Source organism: Rattus rattus, chromosome 1 (genome assembly GCF_011064425.1).
Source record: "Rattus rattus isolate New Zealand chromosome 1, Rrattus_CSIRO_v1, whole genome shotgun sequence".
Classification (NCBI taxonomy): domain Eukaryota; kingdom Metazoa; phylum Chordata; class Mammalia; order Rodentia; family Muridae; genus Rattus; species Rattus rattus.
Genome location: NC_046154.1, coordinates 186,051,933 through 186,075,075, shown reverse-complemented (window position 1 = coordinate 186,075,075; position 23,143 = coordinate 186,051,933). Strand labels below are relative to the sequence as shown.

At 39.0% G+C, this 23,143-nt stretch overlaps 1 protein-coding gene across 1 annotated transcript in view; it reads left to right on the top strand.

Annotated features, from left to right (window-relative positions):
* The window catches only part of Otogl (otogelin like), a 137,275-nt gene that overhangs the window by 78,405 nt on the left and 35,727 nt on the right, over positions 1-23,143 (top strand). The window contains exons 27-33 of the mRNA XM_032918557.1: positions 6,938-7,087; positions 8,678-8,797; positions 11,439-11,555; positions 13,564-13,720; positions 14,603-14,629; positions 18,850-19,017; positions 20,582-20,860. Of these exons, the coding sequence (XP_032774448.1) occupies positions 6,938-7,087; positions 8,678-8,797; positions 11,439-11,555; positions 13,564-13,720; positions 14,603-14,629; positions 18,850-19,017; positions 20,582-20,860 (1,018 nt within the window). The remainder of the gene's footprint in view (positions 1-6,937; positions 7,088-8,677; positions 8,798-11,438; positions 11,556-13,563; positions 13,721-14,602; positions 14,630-18,849; positions 19,018-20,581; positions 20,861-23,143) is intronic.

Below are 23,143 nucleotides of genomic sequence, written 5' to 3'. Positions count from 1 at the left end.
TGGATATTTGGGGGTAGGGGCTTTTTGCATTTTATGTTATCTTTGACGGTAGTGTCTATGTTTTCTGTGGTATCTTCTGCCCCTGAGATTCTCTCTTCTATCTCTTGTATTCTGTTAGTGATGCTTGCATCTATGACTCCTGATCTCTTCCCTAGGTTTTTAAATCCTGGATGGTTTTGTTCATTTCCTTCACCTGTTTGTTTGTGTTTTCCTGTAATTCTTTAAGGGATTCTTTAAGGGATTTTTGTATTTCCTCTTTAAGAACTTCTACTTGTTTACTTGTGTTGTCCTGTATTTCTTTAAGGGCATTATTTATGTCCTTCTTAAAATCCACCACCACCACCATCATCATCATCATAAAATGTGATTTTAAGTTTAAATCTTGCTTTTCTGGTGTGTTTGGATATCCAGTAATTTCTTTGGTGGGAGAACAGGACTCTGATGATGCCAAGTAGTCTTGGTTTCTGTTGCTTAGGTTCCTGTGCTTGCCTTTCACCATCAATTTGTCTCTGGTCTAACTTGTCTTGCTGTCTCTGACAGTGGCTTGAATTTCCTGTAGACCTGTGTGTCAGCACTCCTGTAGGTCTGCCTTCTTTCAGCCAGATCTGGTAACAGAGAGCTCTGCTTTCAGTTGTGTAGCCACTCCTGATGACTGGCTTTAACTCTCAGTGCATGCAGAAACCGGAAGGCTCCTGCCCCTTACTGCTCCTAGGTCCCTGTGCTGAGAGTGCACAGGTTGCACTAATCAATTTCCTTTTGTGTCAGGAATGTGGGCAGAAATTAGTTGTCTCCCCTGAGTTCTCAGGAGTGTCTGCACTTCTGATGGTCCATCACTCTCCCCAACAGGATTTGAGTGCAGGGGCTGTGAGACTGGTTCAGTTCAGTTCCGTACACAGCTAGCACAGTCAGAAATCAGCAGGTTCCTGCTGCTGACTGCTCCTATATTCCTGTATCCAGAGGCACTAAGCAGTTTCCTCTTGGGCCAGGAATATGAGGAGAAGTAGGCCGAAGTGGCAGTCTGCCCTGAGGTAGGTCTCAGGATTGTCTGCACGTCTGGACATTCAGCTCTCTCTCCCACGGGATTTGGGTTCAAGGCTCTCTCTCTCTCTCTCTCTCTCTCTCTCTCTCTCTCTCTCTCTCTCTCTCTCTCTCTCGTGGTTTTGTATGAACTGTATACTGTTTGTATCTACAGCTTATATTATATGTCTTCATATTTCAATCATGTCTATGATCTTTCCTAGCTGTGAGCACTGTTCTGGCCTTGGGAACCATTCTCTGGTATGTGAGTTTCTTCAGTAGCCCCTCAGTCTGTGTTTCTGATACCTCAGCTAAAGCCCCATCTTTATCCCACTCTACTCACTGTGGCATCTCCCCATATAGAATTCTGTCTTTCCATGTCTCTTGGGCTTCAAAACTTTCAGATTTCTTCCTGTTGTCCTTCTAGGTTCTTACCAACTTGACTTTTTTTTTTTTTCTTCTGCCTCATCTCTTGTGGCCTTTTTAAATATACATTTCGAGTGTTATTCCCTTTCCCGGTTTCCGGGCAAACATCCCCCTCCCCCTCCCCTTCCTTATGGGTGTTCCCCTCCCAACCCTCCCCCCATTGCTGCCCTCTCCCCAACAGTCTAGTTCACTGGGGGTTCAGTCTTAGCAGGACCCAGGGCTTCCCCTTCCACTGGTGCTCTTACTAGGATATTCATTGCTACCTATGAGGTCAGAGTCCAGGGTCAGTCCATGTATAGTCTTTGGGTAGTGGCTTAGTCCCTGGAAGCTCTGGTTGTTTGGCATTGTTGTACATATGGGGTCTCGAGCCCCTTCAAGCTCTTCCAGTTCTTTCTCTGATTCCTTCAACGGGGTCCTATTCTCAGTTCAGTGGTTTGCTGCTGGCATTCGCCTCTGTATTTGCTGTATTCTGGCTGTGTCTCTCAGGAGCGATCTACATCCGGCTCCTGTCGGTCTGCACTTCTTTGCTTCATCCATCTTGTCTAATTGGGTGGCTGTATATGTATGGGCCACATGTGGGGCAGGCTCTGAATGGGTGTTCCTTCTGTGTCTGTTTTAATCTTTGCCTCTCTATTCCCTGCCAAGGGTATTCTTGTTCCCCTTTTAAAGAAGGAGTGAAGCCATGTCCCAGGAGTGGAATCTTTTCATTTATTTTACATTTTAATTTCTTTTCACTCTCATCTGTATATTTAGAAGAAGTCATTTCTGAAGTTCTTTTTCCACTTAACATATTTCGTACAGTATGACCTATCTCCTTCAGGAAGCTCCTCAGGAAGCTCTCAAAATCCCTGATAGATTATCATCACCCCGAGGTCAAATTGGTTGTGTGTTTATGTCTTTCTAATGTGTCTGTGAGTAACATATGAAGATCATTGTCTCTTTTAGTTATTTTTGTATACGGGGAGTTTGTCCAATTAGAAGATGTTGTCAGTTTTATTCATTCACCTACTTACTTACTAATCCATCCACAATATCCGGGGCATATGAAAACTTGTGCTCAATTTTTAGGCTGGAATAGTGAAAAGACACTGCTTGTCTTTAAGTAACATGTTCAAGTGAAGGATCCTTAAAGAGAGTAAAATTGGGAAGTGTGATGTGCTGTGCCAGAGTATACAGAAGCTTCTAGAAGCACTCCTGGGGAGGGGCACTAAGTCATTGCTTCTCAACCTTACTAATGCTGTGATATGTTCCAATACCTCCTAATGGTCTTTAATACAGTTTCTCATGTTGTGGGGGACTCCTAATTATAAAACTATTTCATTACTACTTAATAAGTGTATTTTCTACTCTTATGATTCATATTGTAATTAACTGATATGCAGGATATCTGATAGGTAACCCCAAAGGGGTTGAGACTCACAGGTTGAGAATCACTGTACTCAAACAACCCCGTGTTTAAAGGGGATTTACAACATAGGTTTGGAGTCAGTTAGACCTGATTTAGCACCCCCATCTGTAACCTCATTGAACTTCTCAAGCTCCAGCTTCCCCCCAACATGACTACAAAGCCCCATTCTTCAGTTCTGGGAGGATTGTAATAGAAGAGCTCAGTAATGAATTTTAAGATCTGATGACTCCTTCCTTTTATAATATCTTTGTTATTTTTATTTTTCACATAGAGACATAACCTCAAGTAAATCCTGGAAGAAGAGATGGATTAGCTAGATGACCAGGGAGAAGGTTAGCATTGCAGGGAAATGAACCCATTCAAAGGAGCAGAGTTGGAAGACCGGATGTCATGGTTGATAGTAGCAATTGGCTCAGGTTCCAAGTCCCCGGGATGGTAGAGCACGGGTGTGGCAGAGAATCTGGTAGGCATGTTCCTAGCACATGAGAACACGGAAGGTATTGGAAGTAGGAGTGACTGTCAAGGGTTCTAGGCTCAGACTAGAAGCTCACAGACCAAAGTCACACAAGCTTCATTTTAAAGGCAAAGAGTTTGAACTTTAGATGTTAGAAGTGTATGATCTGACAGTAGTCTTTTAAAGGGCACCATTTCGGGGTTGGGGATTTAGCTCAGTGGTAGAATGCTTGCCTAGCAAGCACAAGGCCCTGGGTTCGGTCCCCAGCTCCGAAAAAAAGAAAAAAAAATAAAGGGCACCATTTCAAACAGAATTCTCAGAAACACTATTTTCCTAAGTTTTCTCTAAAATACTTTTTCATGAAAGCCATCTGGAACATTTGCTATAAGGGCCAGGTTCTGTGCTTTTCCTTAGGTGCTGGCATGGCTGAGGGTGAACTGATATGGCAGGTCGAGAAAATACATGAATCCTCTCTGCGAAAAAACAGAAATACTTTCCTGTTTTAAACAAAGGACTTCACTTTTTCATTTTGGACGGGACTTCTAATTTATATAATCTGTTCTGTGCTTGGATTATTATTATTTTTTCTCACTACTTTGGTGTTCAATAGTAAAGAAATCCTGGTTGGGGATTTAGCTCAGCGGTAGAGCGCTTGCCTAGCAAGCAAAAGGCCCTGGGTTCGGTCCTCAGCTCTGAAAAAAAAAAAAAAAAAAGAAAGAAAGAAAAAAGAAAAAGAAATCCTAGTACTGAAGTTTGAGAACCTCTGTACTAATATGTCTTGAAGTGATCAAGGGTGCCTTTTCAAGAGGGGAGAAGTTGGTAAGTGCTCATATGAAGACAGTTTGGCACATTTCTGAAGTGATAATTGCAGTTCTGTGTAACTCATGGCCTCCAATTTTCACTGGTGCACCGGCGCTGATGAACCTTCTTTCTTTAGATTGTGTGGAAATAAAGTAAGAGTAAGAAAAGTCACAAGCTAAAATGTCTTTCTGGGTGACCGTAAGTGCAAATGTAGTAAGTGCCACTTACTACAGAACTAGTGTTTTGCTCATCCAGAGAAATGAATAAACAACTCTGTTTTTATGCAAATGCACAATTATAATTCAATCAGGTATGCAAATTATAAATCAATCAGGTATGCAAATTAAAGATCTTCTATAAATTCACCTAAGCTGTCCTCTGAAATGTTTTAATTATCTCCATTTCTGACACATTTTTTTTTCTAGCAATGTTTAGTTTTGTTTGAAGGGCTATCTTTCTAAAGCACTGGTTTCTATTTTGGACAATTTATTCCTGACTCTTTTAAAAGAAGTGTTAGCTGATAACTTGGAAAGTATGGAGGGCAGTCACTTCTTTTGATTAGGAAGGACATTCTGGTCACAAGCTGCCTTACCTAATGTAAGAAGCATTTTGTAGCTAATGGCAAACAAAAAAGGTGTGCTCTTGATTCGGAACAACTGATTTAAAACCAGACTGCTGGGGTAGGGAGAGATGATATAGACAAGTCAGGAAATAAAACAAAACACCTGCTAGAAAGTAAAATGAAGATAAAAGGTGATGTGATGACACAGTGATTTAGGGATATAGATCAGGCTATACAAATTACGAGGTCTCGTAGGGTCCATTTTCTATTTTGGTTTCTTTAAATTGAAAATATATATATACTGTACACTGTAGCTGTCTTCACACACACCAGAAGAGGGCATCCCATTACAGGTACAGATGGTTGTGAGCCATGTGGTTGCTGGGAGTTGAACTCAGGACCTCTGGAAGAACAGCCAATGCTCTTAACCACTGAGCCATTTCTCCAGCCCCCTCTTCGATTCTTTGGTCATGGTGTTTTTCTGTCTATTTGATATGTGTTCTATTGGACACATGTCCCTTCACAGTGAGTGTAGACCTTCCAAGTGTGAATGGCCAAATCATGTCACTCTTTGTACTTGGTTCCCATGCTCAACCTAACCTTCTCCTGGCTCTATGCTGTTGATGCAGTAAAACAGTGGTCCGTAAGTAGAGACTGTGAAGCAAGAAGCTGAAAACCAGTGCTGAGAGGTGGGTGATCCTAGACGAAGAACGTACAGGTATAAGGTTGCCATGGACGCACAGGTGCGTTGACTTTAGTCCATTGGGCTTGGCTCACAGGTCACAGATTCAAAAGTAAGCTTGATTTCAGGATGGGAACTGTAGAGCATTAGAACACAAAGCATTGACCCAAATCAGTATAGAAATCAATATGTATCCGTATATTTGGGACTAAGAGATCCTCGTGATGAAGGAGGCCTTTGAGTCAAGAAGGGAATAAGGCAATTATGCCACACTCCGTGACTATAGGATCTAGCAGGAGGAATATCAGGTGCATAGATCTGAGATGGTTCAGATGATAATGTGACTATTCTAGCTGGTGAGAATAGAAGATTGGCCACTAAAAGAATTTGAGGGTAGGTAAAGTTGGTTGACAATATGGATGGTTATATCTGCAGTGTATGGTATAGTTATAATACTAGTAGAGGAGATGGAAAAACTTTATATAAGTTTAGTGCATCTGTTCACTTAAACACCATTCTCTTTTGGCATTCTCCCACTATATACTTTATTATATTTAGAGAAGAAAAATGGATCAAGAATTTTATATGTTTCCCATTTTTGTTTTGGCTGGGATAAATCAGTTTTCTTCTCGTTAATACAACTATGTATTTTCAAGATCATCACATGAACTCAATTCAAGGCCATAGTCACAGTTCCAGGTCCTCTGGCTCCCCAATGTGCTCCCTGTCTACTCCCTGTAGCCTATTTAGCTTGGTAAATTAGTTCCTTTGTACTTTCAAACCATAGACTAATACTTCCCTGTTCAAACCTTTATTGATTATATTTTGAATTGTTATGTAATCTGTGCTTCAGCCCTTTACTGCTTTTTTTTTTTTTTTTTTTTTAAGATCTGAGCTTATCTTGGCTGTCTGTCACCCAGCCTTTGTTTCTTTGTGTAACCCATTCCTTTTTCCATGTCATCTTTCCTTCCCCATTCTCATCATAGTTTTTCTGGTTTCATATATAAAAAAAGTTTTCCCTTTTATGATATTATTGTAATGTGTGTGTGTGTGTGTGTGTGTGTGTGTGTGTGTGTGTGTGTGTGTGGTTTTTCTTTTTTCAGATACCATACCATTTCATTTAGAAATTCTCACTGCACTCGTAAAGCATTGTATCTTACCAAATGTAAATCATTCTGTATCTCATTAAAAATCATAAGAGCATTAGAGGGCTGCTTTTCTGCTGTAGTTAAGTACTGAGAATCACAGCGGAGATAAGGTTTTCTTTGGAAGGGAGGCACATGCATTTTTCATCCTCAATCTCTCATCTCCATTGTTCCCTCATATTCTCCATGTCCATTCTCTCTTCTCTTCATTGTCTCTTGATTATCTTTTACTTTCCCCATGGTCTTTTGTTGGGCCCATCCTCTAGTTTTTATATAAATACTAATATAATGTATTTATTTAGAACATTGGTTTTGTATAAGAGAATTGAAAAAAGAACACCGCAAGCAATTATGTTAGATATATACGTGAAAGCATTACTGTATACCCTCATTTGGTTGGAGACTGTGATGCTTATTCTAAGACATTTTATCCTTTTGGAAGAAGCAGTCAGGATTTTTCCTGGAAAGCAAACCTGAATACCAGCTGTGGAAGGCTGGGTTCTACATAGTAATATACTTCCCAGAGGAAGATATCACCGTTCTGTGGGATGAGAAGACAACCATTCACATCAAAGTTGGGCCGAAGTGGAAGGTAGGCCAGCCTATTCCCTCAGTGGGATGCCATGAATGAAACTGCGTTTGAAGGAAAGAACAACCATACAAATTGTTAGGCAAATTTGGTTTTAAAGGATTTCTTAGATTCTTTTAGTAAACTGTAGAGAGCTATGTTTGAACTAAGTTATGTTTTCAAAATTACTAATAATATCCCGTGTGAAAGACTTCAGAGACTGGAGTATACCCTTACAATTGGTATCACATACAAGTGGCACAATAAAGTATTACTTAGTGATGCAATGTAAAGGAATACTCTGTTGATGTCGATAATATAAATCAATCTTACTTAGTTCTTTTTTTCCCCCCTTTAACATCATAGTATTTGTTGTTGTTTTGTTCATCTCCCTTCTTTCTCCTCCATTGAGTTTGGTTCTATGATTTATTTTGGTAAAAAGGACTTATTATAATAATCTGTTTTCTCTATTATGCTTGATGTAGATTTTTCAAAAATGAGTTAACATATAGTAAAATTGTAGTAGTAAGTAACTAGTAGTAAGGTATTTTAGAATTACCTTATGGCTCTACAGTTTGGAAAAATGTATAGAGTCTTGATCTAATACTGTAGTTTGGTATATCAAACAAGTCTATCAATACCCACTTTCTGTTCTGCTGCTTACTTTTTGCTAAATCTTACCTATGTCTCCACAATCAGGAAAAATACCATTATATTTCCATTGCTATTATTTACTGTTTTCCTTCCCCCAAAATTTTTTAAAAGGAATTATTTAGTAATTTTTGAGATCTATCTTTGACCTGGTAAAATAAATATAAAAATTATCCATATTTTATAAATCAGTAATTTTTTTATAATATTATTATAAACTGTGGTATGGGTGTTTCAGTTTATTTGCTGGTGGGTGAAGTAGTAATTGGCCTTGAATATATGCAGTTTCTAAGACATGAGTCCCATGCATGGTCCATTTTTTTTTGGGAAAATACGTTACTTTAAAGGGCCAGTCCCAGCTGTCTGTACTGAAAAGGGATTTCAAGGAGCATCAATTCAAGGTTTTAAGAACAATTTCCATCATTATTGGAATATCATCCATTTTAAAAGTCTTACAGGACTTTGTCTCTAAAAGTAAACAATTTATTTTTGCAATATTATAAGAAAATCCACTGATCAGTGCTGATATAAATAGTTCCTATGGCCACTGCCTTCCTCCTTTCACAACCTGTAGTGACCTCAGTTAGCTTTATTGTTTCAACATTTATACTGTTACCAAACCTCCTTAAATATATAATCTGGTGGCTTTTTCTTTATAAAAATTATTTATACTTATACACTATATATCATATATATGTAGAAATGTATTCAGTATATACTTTTCTACTTACACTGTTAGAGATATCAATACTAAGATGTTACAGTTGCTTGAAAGTTGGTAAAATGTTAAGGCTATTAAATTTTATAAACATAATCGAATTATGGTATAGACTCATTTCCTAAAAGCATTTATTTTAAAATATTTCTATGAAAGTTCTTTATATGTCTTAGATTCTTTGAGTTTTAGTATATTTAAGTCTTAGAATAAATATAAACTATTTCGTTTTAATTTTATTACTCCAGAACAAGCTGGCTGGATTGTGTGGTAACTTTGACAAATGTACTTCAAATGATATGACAACCTCTAATAACATTGAAGTGCGAAACGCTCAGGTGTTTGGAGACAGCTGGGCCTTAGGACAGGTAAGTTACATATATGGAATTTAGAGCAAACATATTTATCAAAGGAATATTCTGAGGAGTAAAATTACTTAGGTTATTTTTAAAAACTTTATATTGATTCTCTGTGAGTTTCACATCATGCATCCCATTCCCACTCATCTCCCAGTCCCCCCATAGTCACCCATCGCCCTTACAACTTTCCACACCCCAGAAAAGAAACAGTCCCCCCCCCCAAAAAAAACCCCAAAACCAAACCAACCAAACCAAAACCATCTCTCTGTGGGAGCTATGATGTTTCACAGTGTGTCCCACAGTATACCCTTTTGTTCACAATTCGTTACTTATAAACGTTCATCGTAATAAGTCATTGGTCTGAGTCAGTGCCTCTGACTTCTGCTGTGCTACCAACACTGGATCCGCACAGGAACTCCTCCTGGATAGTCTGTTGTTGGCCCATGTCTCAGACGTCCTGCAGTTTTGATTCTGCAGGACCAGCCCCTTCACATGCTCCAGCAGTTCATACATGCAGTTGGTGATGGGCTGGGCCAGCTCAGAGCCCTGGATCTAGGCCTGGGTGGCAGCTGAGTTGCCAGCAGCCAGCTTTCCCATGTCCACTGCCACCAGGGCCAGCTCACCTGCTGTGTCCAGGCAAGGGGCGGGATCCGCTCTCCCACGGTGCACAGGCAAGAGACTGGTTTAGGTTACTTTTTACATGATGTTTTTATAATAATTTATAGGTGATAGAGTTTCATATTTACTTTTTATGTAATTCTTGAGACAACTTTATTTTTGCCAAAGTTGCCTTCACATTACAGATGAAAAGGTTATGTCTCAAGGAGGTTCAGTGATTTGCCTAATACAAATTTGTGTACGGAGAGTAATAAAGGTGACATTTAGACCTATACCTTGTCTCATACTTTTAGAGCATATCAAAAATACTTTCTGCTCTAAATGAATTCAGTAGATATTGTTTAATATACTGGTTTTTTATTGTAATATAGTCACAGAATATGAATATGGCATTCTCTTGCATTGAGGGATTTTTACGTCTTAGTCACTAGGTGATGTAGGAAATTACCAATGAAATATATGGAAATAGATGGGTGTTTAAGAAGATATGTTCACCAAGTGGTGGTTTTAAGAATTCAAGAAAGATTTCTGGAACAAATACTCTGGAGATAAAGTCTTAACCATCAGTGGTTCTCAACCTGTGAGCCTTTGAGTCAGTTCCTCATGTTGTGGTAGCCCTCAACTATAAAACTATTTTTTGTTGCTACTTCATAATTGTCATTTTACTATCGTTACAAATTTTAATGTAAATATCCAATACGCAGGATATCTGATATGTGACTGGTGTGTGGGTTGTGTCCCACACGTTGAGAATCACTGTTTACAGGAAGGAGAACAAAGGAAAAGTGATTCACGTGGCAGATGTGAACAGAGGTCAAGAGAATACAGAACAGAATGCATCTCATAGGGTTCATATGGTTATAACACAGGGTTAGAAGTAGAACGACTGAGATATGTCTTGGAAAGTGCAGATGCAGGCGGCTCTTATTGTACAACCAGGGAAGCTGTTAGGGGAGATTAGAAATCAAACACAACTTGAGAACATTAAAAATGGAAATTCCCAGTATTTATTGAAGGCCTTCATGAGAAGGATACATTCGAAAGGCTTAAAGAAAATCTTATACCGTCTGGTATCAGAAATATCAGTTGGAGTTCTTCCCCAGACAAGGCGAAGAAGGGATATATGCAGGGATGGGCTCAGAATACAGTAGAAATAAGTGTAGTCCATTCTAGAGACTGCTGCCACTTTTGAGAATCACTTTTGAGAAAGCGGTAACAGGAAGATATTTAGCAGAAAGCATCTGGTTTTGAATACAGTAAATCAACCTGGTAGATAACAGATTTAGTGAGTAGCGGCATATTCAGGTTGTAAAAGTGAGGACCCCTGTAACAACTGAGGGGACTAGGGGTTTCGAGGCTAGGTTTTTCAAAGAAAGGTATGAACAAGAGGTTGGAGAAGAAGACCCAGTGTAGTATACTATAAGAAACCCAACAGAAAACATTTGTGCTGAATCCACATCAGAAGAGACACTTAAGACGGACTGAAGCTAAGAAAGTAACTTCAGACTGAGAAACTGCCTCTGTGTTTAGAATTGAGCAAAATGTTGGTGGGCATTCTCAGGGAAGTTTCGGAGAGGCATGTTAGAGATGGCAGAGGTCAACTTCCAGAGTGTACAGAAATTGAATGTCTGGAGATTATAGAAATTTATATATCCATCCAATACTTCAGAAGGTGGGTGGAACATCTAATACCCCAAAAGGTAGTCTGTAATCCAAGACCTCAGAATATGGCCTGTACCGGCAAAAATGAACAAAATCAAACATGAAAGAGGGACGTTCATGCTCATAGAAATTTCTGTGAAAAGGTTATAGATGTGAGAAATTCAAAATGATTAATTTTCCTCTGTAATATCACTCTTTTTTTAATACTTAGTTGCTTCTCAGAAGTGATTTATGTAATCAATAATATAACCTATATGGTTGAAAGCAGGCAGTAGTTGAACATGTCTAAAAGGATGAGTCAGGTCAGGGGTCTTTGGATTTCAGTGTTTAGCCCCTTTCAAATCTCGTCTTCTCCTTTGGTTTTCAACAGTGTGAAGATCTTATTGAGACACTGAAGCCCTGCGAGGCACACCAAAACAAATTTCCCTATGCCAAGAGAGAATGTTCCATTTTGTACAGTGATGTGTTTGCTCCTTGTCGCAATGTGGTAAATGAGTGTTTTCACTAAAACCTCAAATATAAAGACTTGCTGCTGTATGGACTGGGATGAGTGGGACAAATTCAGCAACTCACGTTTCTCGGGTGTCCTACAGTCATCGTTAGGGGACCTTCGTTGGTATTTCTCTTTATAAGCAAGACGTTTGGTTGATTTCCTTTCCTCTTTATCCCATTTTATCTAACAGTGTACATCTGTAAATGATCAGTTCATTCCAGTGGATGGAATACAATGTGTCCACAGCGTTTTGTAAATATTTGTAAATTATAAAGGGAATAGATGTTTATCTGTCCTCAGAGAGTATTTTAAGTGAGCATTCTATGTAAGTATAGTTTAGCAGGGTCCCTGGCATATTTAAAGAGGTATTAGGAGCTATTCTAAGAATGTAACTTAAATATCTAACCTCCTTCCTCACATGATAATTTTGAGTCCTGGTAGAAGCTGTGAAGGTAATTTAATACAGTCTTTTATTCTCTCATGCGATACATCCCAACCACAGCCTCTTTTCTCTCCACTCCTCCCAGCTTCCCCTACAACCCCCTCCTCTAAATCTGTTCTACCTGCTGTTTCCCTTCAGCTAGGATCTCCTACAGATCCTAACCTATAATGTATGCATATTTATATGTAAACAGATGTAAAAGAGTGAAACCTAAAATATAGAAAGGAAACCAAGAAGGTAGCAAGCAAGGCTAGGGAGTTAGAAAAGGACACATGGGACATAAAGGAAGCCGAGTCTGTGCCCTGGGGGTTGTGTGTGGGATCAGGGAACGTGGGGGTGGGGCACTGAAGAGAATGGGGAAAAGGAGAATACTAAAACACAGTGTTCAAAGCTGATACAGTGTTACCTACTTTAAAAAAAAAAAAAAAAAGAAAGCTGCAGTTTTGGATGTAGTGTAAAAGAACATCATCACGGTTATTTCCCCAAATATTACCTACTATTGACTTTCTAATTATGCATACATGGAGACCTTTTTTTCATTTTAACCAAAACCAAGCCACAGCAAAAGTAGAATAGCAGTGGGTGGCGAAGCACTTGTGTGCTATAGAAAAATGTCAGAGACATCGGCAAACCGGTGAAGCACTGCACTCTCCTTACTGACTCAATTTTGCTCGATCAAAAATACAGGTGTTTACTAAAATATGTAACTTAGGTTAACATGTAACGTGTTTATAATTTACATTTTAAATACCTTGGTTGTAAGCATTAATGGGATAACTCTGTTATAATACCAAGAACTTTTAGGAATTTAAAGGGAGTTCAAGACTGCCCTACATTACGAGGGCGTGGATAGACTAGAATCCAGTTTATTGAAGGGGCCCCATTTTGAGATTTTTTAATGCTTCTTAGGGACCATAGTTCACCGACAGGCAATATGGTGTCCATTCTGGACCCAAGCCAGAGAATCTTAGGGGTCCTCTCCCTGCTGCTGCTGGAAAAATTAACCCATGCATTGACACACAACAGAAAACACAAATTACTGACACAAACCTTCTTTTGTGACACACTGTCAACACTCTATCCAATCTCATCAGTGATTTAACAAGGGCAATGCCAAGCAAGCAATTAGGTGGATATCAGCAATGGGAGCTGCCCATTGCTATTCCCACATTGCCGGCATATTGCTGTTAAGGAGACTAAGGAAGAAAGGCAAAGCGTCGAGCATTTAGAAACAGCGCGAGCTCCTTTAATGCCAGGGGATTATGCCAACAACGATTCAGTGCGACAGCGCACTTTCAAAATTCCGAAATCTGCCCTGGTGCAGATGCCAAAAGAGATCTGTTATTGTTGAATTGCTAGTTCTTTGAGGTGCATTTTTCTGAGTAATTCCATTTTCTTCGGCAACATAGCGGGTTGAGACAATAAGGTCTATGTAGGTGGCAGAATTACGCTGATGACACCCATTGTGAAAAATGTGTGCAGTTATTCTTCTCTCAGAAGTGTGAATTCAGTCACACTCAGTGCTTGTTGAAACCATAATGCCTTTCTTTTTCCTTCCAGGTCGACGTTACTTCTTTTGCCAAAAACTGCCATGAAGATACGTGTAACTGTAACCTGGGTGGGGACTGTGAATGCCTATGTACCAATGTGGCTGCATATGCTTACAAATGCTGCCAGGAAGGAGTGCCTGTTCACTGGAGGTCACCCACCGTCTGTGGTGGGTACCTTGCATAGGACACCCTTAAGTGGGCAGCTTTTAAGAAGATCCGAAATCACTTGCCGTTTCAATGGGGAGTAATGCCATGAAACTCAGGGAACTATAATTAAATTTAGTTGTTTAAATTTCAGTCTTTTGACAAACACAGATTATACGTCCAAGAGAAAAATGTTTCAAGTTTTCTATTGGTTTGACTACTGTTCCTGCAATTTTTGAAATATAAATTACATACATCCTCACAGAAATCGCTTATGCTGCCAATCCTTTTATGCTTGTGAGGTTTCATCTTTCTGATAATAAGGAGGTTCTTTACAAAATTCTTCTTTCAGATTTCACTCTCTCATCATTTTATTTATTCAGTGTGGGTGGTTAGTCATCTGAAGAACAGATTACAATTTGAAAAGTTTCTGTGATTGGCTTCTAAATTGCCAAGCATCTGTCTACCTTTAAAATAATGCCATGACACCTTTTACACTGAAACACATCATCTCCAAAAATACCCTTAGAGCAAGACCTCGTTGGGTATACTTGTATCTTAACACCTGAGAAGCTGAGACAGAAAGATCGCTGTGAGTTTAAAGCTGGCCTAGGTTGTAAGTAGGACTGCTTTAAAAACATCAGCTACACACACACACACACACACACACAAACTCATACATGTATGTACTCTCTCTCTCTCTCTCACACACACACACACACACACACACACACACACACACACACACAAAATCGCCTTTGCTCGTAGGAAGTTTCTAAGTAATGATGTCATCCTCTGTTATTTTATGTAGTTATTAATAAATGCATGTCCCCATGTTATGCATACTCAGATAAGTAATGTTTAATTTATATGCAGTTTAATACCTACTTTTCTTTTTTTTTTAGCCCTTGACTGTGAATATTATAATCAAGGTATGTGACACTTTAATGAATACTACTGCAGTATTATATCATATATTTTTCAGATGAAACTTTTTGAACAAATTATACCATGAATAAAACACAAATAGTCCAGGAATTGAATGACAAAGTTAGAAAAGCTTTTCCTTGTACAACTGACTTAATTTTCTGAGACTGGTGTTAAAATTTATTTTCTAAAATTAAGTGTGTAATTCAGGTTATTTGTTCTTGAATTTTCTTCCAAGAATGCTTTTGCAATGACACAAGTGAATGAGCAGTTAAATTAATTTTAAATGTAATATTTAAATATTAAAGTATAGCAAAGGCACAGCATGTTTAAAATGGATTCATCAAAATGGAGAAAAATTCGATGGTTGGCATAGGTTGGGGAGGAGGATTAATAAGAAAATGACAGATATTGATCAAAGAATAGAAAGTTTTAGTTTGATAGAGCATCTCTGACGATCAATACACAATATTACATATAACTAAGAAGCTTGTTCAAAATTTTTAAGAATTCCATCATTTTAAATGGATCAGTTTTTATACCAGTGGCAAAAGATGATGTTCTTATGTGTGACGCACAGTGGAATGCTAAGACCAGACTAATTACCGAGTCTGTCCTCTCAATGTTTGTTATCTGTGGTGAGAACACTTGAAATCCTTTCTTCTAGCTATTTGGGATCTAGCCAAAAGTAAAAGTAAGACGTTTATTATTTGTGGCAGCACGATTGAACATAGAAGTTGTTCAGCTGAATAAAATAATCCAGGCAGAATGAAAATCTATTTGCGTCCATTACATGTGTGATTCAAAACAGACTCCCAGAAATGGAGAAAAACCTGGTGCTGGGGTTCCTGGGAAGGATTTGCAAGGAGAGGACGGATATCAATCAAAGAATAGAAAAGTTTTACTCTCACGGAATAAATTCTGGGGATTTTTAAACATCATTATGGCTACAGATAAATTTTATTATATTGTGGAAAACAGAGAAACAAAATAAAGGTGCAGTTTACTACGGCTGTAAAATACCTGCTCACCGTCACACTGCAAACTTAAGACACTGTGGCAATATGGCAATCAAAGCCCTTGGGTTCGGCAAGCATCCAGGCTGGTAGCGAAGCATCTGAGTGGGCGTTTTACACTAACGGGGAAAGAGGAGCATGAAGACCTCAGTACAAAAGGTCAGAAGGCAGCACATGCAAGGCTTGCTGTCTTCTCAAATGATACAATTTGAAAGATGCAGCGACTGAAACCTAGTTCAGACAAGTGGGCCGGTCTGGACAGGTGACATCTTGTCAGTGCCTGGGGGACTCCGGACTGTGATAGAGGATGCAGAGTGATGGTTGTAGGAAACCAGAGTCAGCAATCCATCTAAGCTAGGGAGATAGCTAATGGTTGAGACAAAGTTTGAAGTGGAGACAGAAGGAATGGCCATTCAGAGCCTGCCCCACCTGGGTATACAGCCCATATATATACAGCCACCAAACCCAGACAATATTGATGAAGCTAAGAAGTGCATGCTGACAGGAGTCTGATATAGCTGTCTCCAGAGCGTGACAAATACAGAGGCCAATGCTAGCAGTAAACCTGAGCTGAGAACAGGGTCCCCATTGGAGGAATTAGAGAAAAAAATTGAAAGAACTGAAGGAGCTTGCAACCCCATAAGAAGAACAATACCAACCAACCAGAGCTCCCAGGGACTAAACCACCATCCAAAGAGTACACATGGGCAGACCCATGGCTCCAAAAGGCAGGAGAAGCCCTTGGTCCTGCCAAGGATGAACCCTCAGTGTAGGGGAATGTCAGGGCAGGGAGGCAGGAAGGGGTGGGTTAGGTGGTTGGGGAGGGGGAACACCCTCATAGAAAAGGGGGAGGGTGAATGGGATAGGAGGTTTATGGACAGGAAACAGGGAAAGTTGATAACATTTGAAATGTAAATAAAAAATATCCAGTTAAAAAAAATAATAAAGAACCCTCGATAACTTCAAAGACACGGAGATGGTTAAGAAATAAAAGGGAAGATGCTTGTCCTTGTTCTGTCACATTTATAGAAATCGAAGGTTGAATAAAAGTCAACATTAGCAAAATCTTTATTGTAAAAGAAAATCTAACCAAAGGTACAATTTTTTATAGCAAATTTTTTTCAGAGAAGCAGAAAGGTATACACACACACACACACACACACACACACACACACACACACACGCTCACACACTCACGAAAACGCGTGTGCAATTAGAAAAAGAAGAGACAGCTAGATAGCAGAAAAGAGACAGAAAGAAACATGGGGAGAGAGATGCAGAAAAAAGGCAGGGCCAGAGTTGTGGGGGACACAGAAGGAGAAGCGACAGGATCATACCAGGCAGCATGGTTCCACAGGGAGAGGTTTATTGGGTTTATTGGGGTGGAGGATAAAGGAGAATGAAGAAGAAGGAAAGAGTAGAGAAGTAGAGGCAGGCCATGAGCACAGCACATGGAGAGAGGGGGGGGGAGGGAATGGGGAGAGAGGAGGGAAGGGTGAGGGGACAGAAGGGAAGAGCAAGAGTGAGCAGAGTGGGCAAGCAGCCCCTTTTATAGTCAGGCAGGCGTACCTGGCTGTTGCCAGGTAACTGTGGGGAAGAGCCTATCAGGCTGTTGCCAGGTAACTACAACATTAGATAAAACACTAACATTACCAAATTCTCAAGCCACCTTCTTTAGTTCCATTTATGATACCATATTTGCAGTATCAGAAGGGTATCCATCCATGAGGAGACACTGTTAGGTTTGGAGGGATAGGCAGAGAATTGATTCTCTATGATTCAAATAATAAGGAAAAAACAACTACATTGTTTTAAGTGACTTTTCTCCATTTGCTTACTCCAAATAATTTCACAGCTATTATAAACGTCTCAGAGCATTTACAGCTGAATTCTCTTCTCCCCTGCTTATCTCCTCTATGTCAGAAACTATGCTGTAAAGGTCATTCCACTACTCAAAGAAAATATAGAGATAAATAATTGTCAGAAGACAAAATCAAAAATAGTAAAGGTTGTGTCTGGGATGGTCTCAATAACCCTCAGCATCAATACCGTGTGTTAATGCCCCGATGGTTATTGTGTGTCGTCTTCTTAGAATGGGAAGGGGAATGACATTGTCATTATTGTATGTGGACTTTAGGATCCCGATCAACATTGTTACATAACCGAGTTCAGAGTGACTTTATTAGATAAAAGTTTCACTATAACCAATTATATTAAGGATGCTAGTAGCACAAATTGGGTTGGTGTCACATTAATCTCATTACCATAAAATTATAATTAAAAGTATTAATGAGCACAGTTATCATTTATATACTTATTTTTATGAGATGAGGTTTGCAGAAAAGTTCCTCTGAGGAGTTTCAGGTCTGGGTTTACGCATCTTTCTCTTTATTGTAGACTCATGTTTCTGGTGACAAATTAAAATTCCCCCAAAAGTAAAATATTGTATATTTGTATATTGTGTCTTTGAATTCTTTTTTTTCTCATGTGATTCAATTAAGAGAGCATCATAGTGTGAGGCTATTAGTGCAGGAAATATCTTTAAATTTTTATTTTAATTCATCATTTAGTGTGTGCATCTGTGCCTGCACTTGTGCATGTGCGTGTGTGAGTGTGTGTGTGTACGTATGTATGTGTGAGTACATGTGTATGTGTGTGCAGTTTGGTATAGCATGTATGTGGAAGTAAGAAGACAGCCTCCATGAGTCAGGTTCTCTCTCCCACGTGGTTTCTTGGGATCAAACATAGGCCATTGGTCTGGGGCAGAAACCACTTTTATCTGCTGAGCTTTCTCATAGGCTCCGATATAGGCTTTATGTATTCTATATAATACATATCCTTGGATGTTAGACCGGAAGGTCATCTAGATAAATTTCTTCCTAAAGGTGAGAGAATTTGAAGAGCAAAAGATTAAGTCATTTTCCCACCCAGTTTTGTTTTGCATATTAAAATAATTCATATATTTTATGCACATATCCACATGCATATTTATGTACATAAATTTATATAATCATTTATAGTTACAAAGTTTAAATTATGTATTTTAAATACACATATTCTATACTATATTCTTGTTTTTTTTATAAAAAAGTTGTCAGTTTATCAGTAAATAGATTTTAATTTTATATTTATATTTATAGAGTATTTTTATTTTAAAAAGCATAAAGTGCTATGCTAATTTATCATTATTCTACTCGCACCTTCACCAGGGCTTGGAGAAGGACCGTACATGCTGGCAAGTTATGGACAAAGTGGCCTTGTTCTCGGTGCCAATATTACCAGTAGAAGCATTTTCTCTTTGCCGAGAAGCAGCGATCGTGGGAATTTATTTTTTATTTTTATGATCACTCCAGGCCTTTTCAAAGAGAAGACATCCTGTAAGTATAATTAAAAAATGCAAATTTGGTTTTTCAACTTACAGTTTTTCATTAACCCTTCCCCAAGTACTAATTGGGGATTTCATATGCTATGACATTTTCTAAGTTTCCCCAAGGGATATAAAACAAACCCTCCGCATACAAAATGGCTGTTTTACATATAAAATAATTCGCTTATCTATTAGCATTGTTATGTTAGAACTGCAGATGTCTGGTGGAGTCTTTTTGGTCTTAAGTAACTCACTGATTAAATGTCTATGGTATTAACCACAGAACTTAATTCGAAAATATTTAAAAGACTGTTCATTCCTAACATTTAAAGGACTTTAATAGACGCTTAAAGTGAAAGGGGAGGATTTGATTTGGTGTCACATGAATAGAGTATGGAATGTACATGTCAGAGTATAGACAATAATGACAGTGTTTTGTCCATAGCACATCTCCTCTGTCCTGGTCTCAGTGTCCTTAGTTCCTTAAACCTGCCTTCACTTACTGGCTTGTATCAGCAAATTATACCCCAGGCTTGTATCTGCCTGCCACCTGTTCTTACTTGTGGGTGTGGCACCGTGGCACTTGTGGGTGTGTCCCCTCTGGCCTGTCATGCCAGCTATATTTTCATTGAAGTCTACCTAAAACCAAACACAGCTTCTTCTACAAGCACAAGAAATTAATGAATATGATAAGATGATTTTTGTTTTTGTCCTGGAAAATGAACCCTCTAAGTTCTGCAAATCTGAAGCTCAGGTTTATATTAGTTGAACCTGATTTCCTCTGCATGAAAAATTAGTTGATTTTATTTTGCACCTTTGGCTTCTCAGTCATGATATTTGCCAGTTAAAGGACATCACATTTGATAAATTTCTTGATTTTATGATTCATAGTAACTATCATTCTTAAAAGATACAAACACTGTCTTTTCTAAAACATCAGCACGGCATTTTAATAAAATGGTTAATAGCATGAGTCTTATAAAGTACAAATTTAAAGCAAATTAACAGCATGCAATTGTACATATCCAATGGTTTGTAAAGTCTGATTACTCATTAGCCATTTTTGTCATCTTTTGAGAAATAAATAACACTATTGAGTATATAACAATTTCTCAGTGTACCAAAATTCCTTATGAAAATTATTTTTTCCTCATGATACCACTGATGTAAAAAAAAATTGGTTACACACTTAAATTAGTATTTTTCCTGTTATTCTCGTTCTTTTTCTATCACGGTTTAGTGGTTTATAGGTTTTATATGTGAAAACATTACAGCCTATAAATGTACATATCTATTATTTCTTCCCTCTCCCAAGGGCACATTAGGTAAATTAAAAACTAGAGCTTGCCAGAGGTTGGTTTTGGGGGAGGGTTCATTGTTATCCACCACATTTACAGTGTTGGTTTTTCTCTTCGAAATCTTTCAATTCATGCCCAATGTGCCTGAGATGGGCAATAATTTTGCATGGCAAAATGTTTGACTATTTTCAGCCTTGTAAATGCATATTGCGAGGCCCGTGCCTATGCTCTGCCTTTCTCTTAGGCCCTAAGTCATTAAGATGCTCTGTTTTACAGCATTGGCTCTCGTTTCCTTGGAGTCTGCTGAAAGGCCAAACTACTTTCTCTACGTCCACGACAATGACTCTCTTAGCTTGCTGCTGTGGCACTCGAGCTCGGCATTTCGTCAGAGAGCAACGTTTTTCCACCACCAAGGCCTCTGGATTCCTGGTTACAGTGCATTCGAATTATACAGCAAGAAAGGCTACTTCATTGTTTTTATGGATTCTACCGTCAAAGCATCGAAATACGATGATTCAGAGGCATTCAAGCAGTCAAGTAGCTTCAGCATAGAAGGTGTGCTTCCGGAGAGCTCCAAAGAGGAGCTCAAATTCTTACGATGTGAAGGCAATGTCAGATGCTAACATTAGGTACCTGAGTCTATGTGCAGGTCAAACGAGATGCTTGCACATCTGAGCCATGTGACCCTAAGCTTTCTACTCTTCAGGCTACTCATCAACTGTACAGGAGGAATAATGCTGATATTTATCTGCTATGCTAAATGCATGGATATAAATGGATTAGAATAGCTCTAATAACGTTATAATTATTTCTCCATGTATTACAAATAGTACGTAATGGGTTTTTTTGCATCAGAACCCAGTCACTCACATCTCATGAAATGGTCTAGTGTTTGTATCTACTTTTTTTTCATATGAAGAACTTATATCAGTCTGATTCTTAGACTGAAAGAAAGCATGTTTGTCTCTGTCTTCTGAATCCAAGAGTGAATGCATTTATTGACCTCTGGGGAGTTTCTTTAGAATAAGCTCGGTCAGATTTCTGAGAAAGCTTCTGTGGTCTGCCACTGAGGAGATCTACACATCAGAAAGCAATCCTCTCTTTGTACAGCTGAAGTCCCGTTCTGTTTTCAAAATACAGCAGCTTGGCTTCTGTCTGTGGTCTCCCAAATACTGCTCCAGTTTAATTGATCCCCTGAAGAAGATCAATACTGCTAATCATTGGCCTTCTCTACTGTGCACGGGCTTGTGAAAAGCTCTTTAATGGGTGGATTTCAGAAAACCCAAATTGTACTTTAGAAGTATTCTATAGCATGAATCCCTGGGTTCAGAGGCTTTAAGTCTGACAGGAGTTTTGTGTAAATGCAATTGACAGTGTTACTCCAGCAAGGGGCTCAAGGCAGGGTTGGGAGTCTCAATGGTTTCCGCACTTGTTTTTCCTTATCAGACAGAAGGAGCCAGGACAAGGAAATTTATCATTTTTCATACAGGTGTCGGGAGTCCACAGAGGCTTAGGATTCACCTGACTTAATGTCCTTATCCCCACCTCCCCTGCTCAGAACAGCAGGTCAGAGCAGGTAGTGCCTAGTCTTTACATGCTCCTGATGAACTTCCACAGAGGGAGCAGCACCCTGGGTTCCACTGACTTTTTTAAAGCACAGACTTCTCAGGATGCCCTGGCTTAGGGAGGCAGGCCCCATTAGTCTCAATAGTTTCTCTTTGTATTTGCATAGGACATTACTATGGCATTCATAGTATAAGAAGCCCAAGTGGGACTCTAAAAGTTAGGGATGGCCAAGGCCACCTGGGGACATTTCTTCTTCTTCTAGGCTCTTGAGGAAAAGAGAATACTGACATGCCTGTGTGACGTTCTGTAGAGTGTTGTGATTATGTTAATTGATTTTCTGTGAAGTTGAACTTAATAAGTTTCCATCTTCCCTTTAATCCAGATCTCTGCTCTACTAGAGTCAGATCTAGCAATCCCACTCATGGTAATGAAGAATGGTCAGTGACACCAAATGAGATACTGATCACTAGAGGCTTCTTGCACTGGGAGACTCTAGTGGTCTCTTCTGGTCTTAAAGCCAGTCTTCTTTTAGGATCCATGAAGCTGGAACTTCAGCTGAGCTCTATATAGACACAGTCTTTCTAGAACAGTCCATTTTTTTTGTCACACTTTAGAGTTAAAGTCTTCATGGGAGAAGAGTCAAGATACTGATTTAAATGATGCGTTATGTACAGGTAAATCTGAGCTGTTCTAGAAAGACTTCTCCATGATGTGGGAAAGAAAATATATTGCCAGAGTTTGTAGGAGAAAAGCCGTTAAGCAAAGAATCTTTTGGAACTATAGACATTTCTCTTTCAATCACGCTGATTTATAATTTTGTATTCAAGAAATACTTACCATGTATGAGACAGTGTGCTAAGGGAAGGACAGGGACAAAACATGTTCCTAAGAGTTTTGCTCTTGAGGTGTGTGTGTGTGTGTGTGTGTGTGTGTGTGTGTGTGTGTGTGTGTGTGTGTGTATTTGGTTTAGTTTAGTTTAGTTTTGCTTTTTATTATCATTTTCCTCATTGATTGGGGCTGGCAAGATGCTCGGATATTATAATGAAAACACACTTCATTTTAGATCGCAAGTAATGTTTCCTCAGCAGAGTTGAGCAAGGAAAAAGCAAAATATGATGTTGTTAAAAAGTGTAGTTCTCAACCAGTGAAAGTGGCACTAAATGTAAGAGACGGGAAAGCATTAAAATCTTTGATGGCTAGATATGCATTTAAGCATTCAACATGAGCACCAGACTTTTTGGTCCCCCGGGAATTGTAATGCTTTTATCCGAC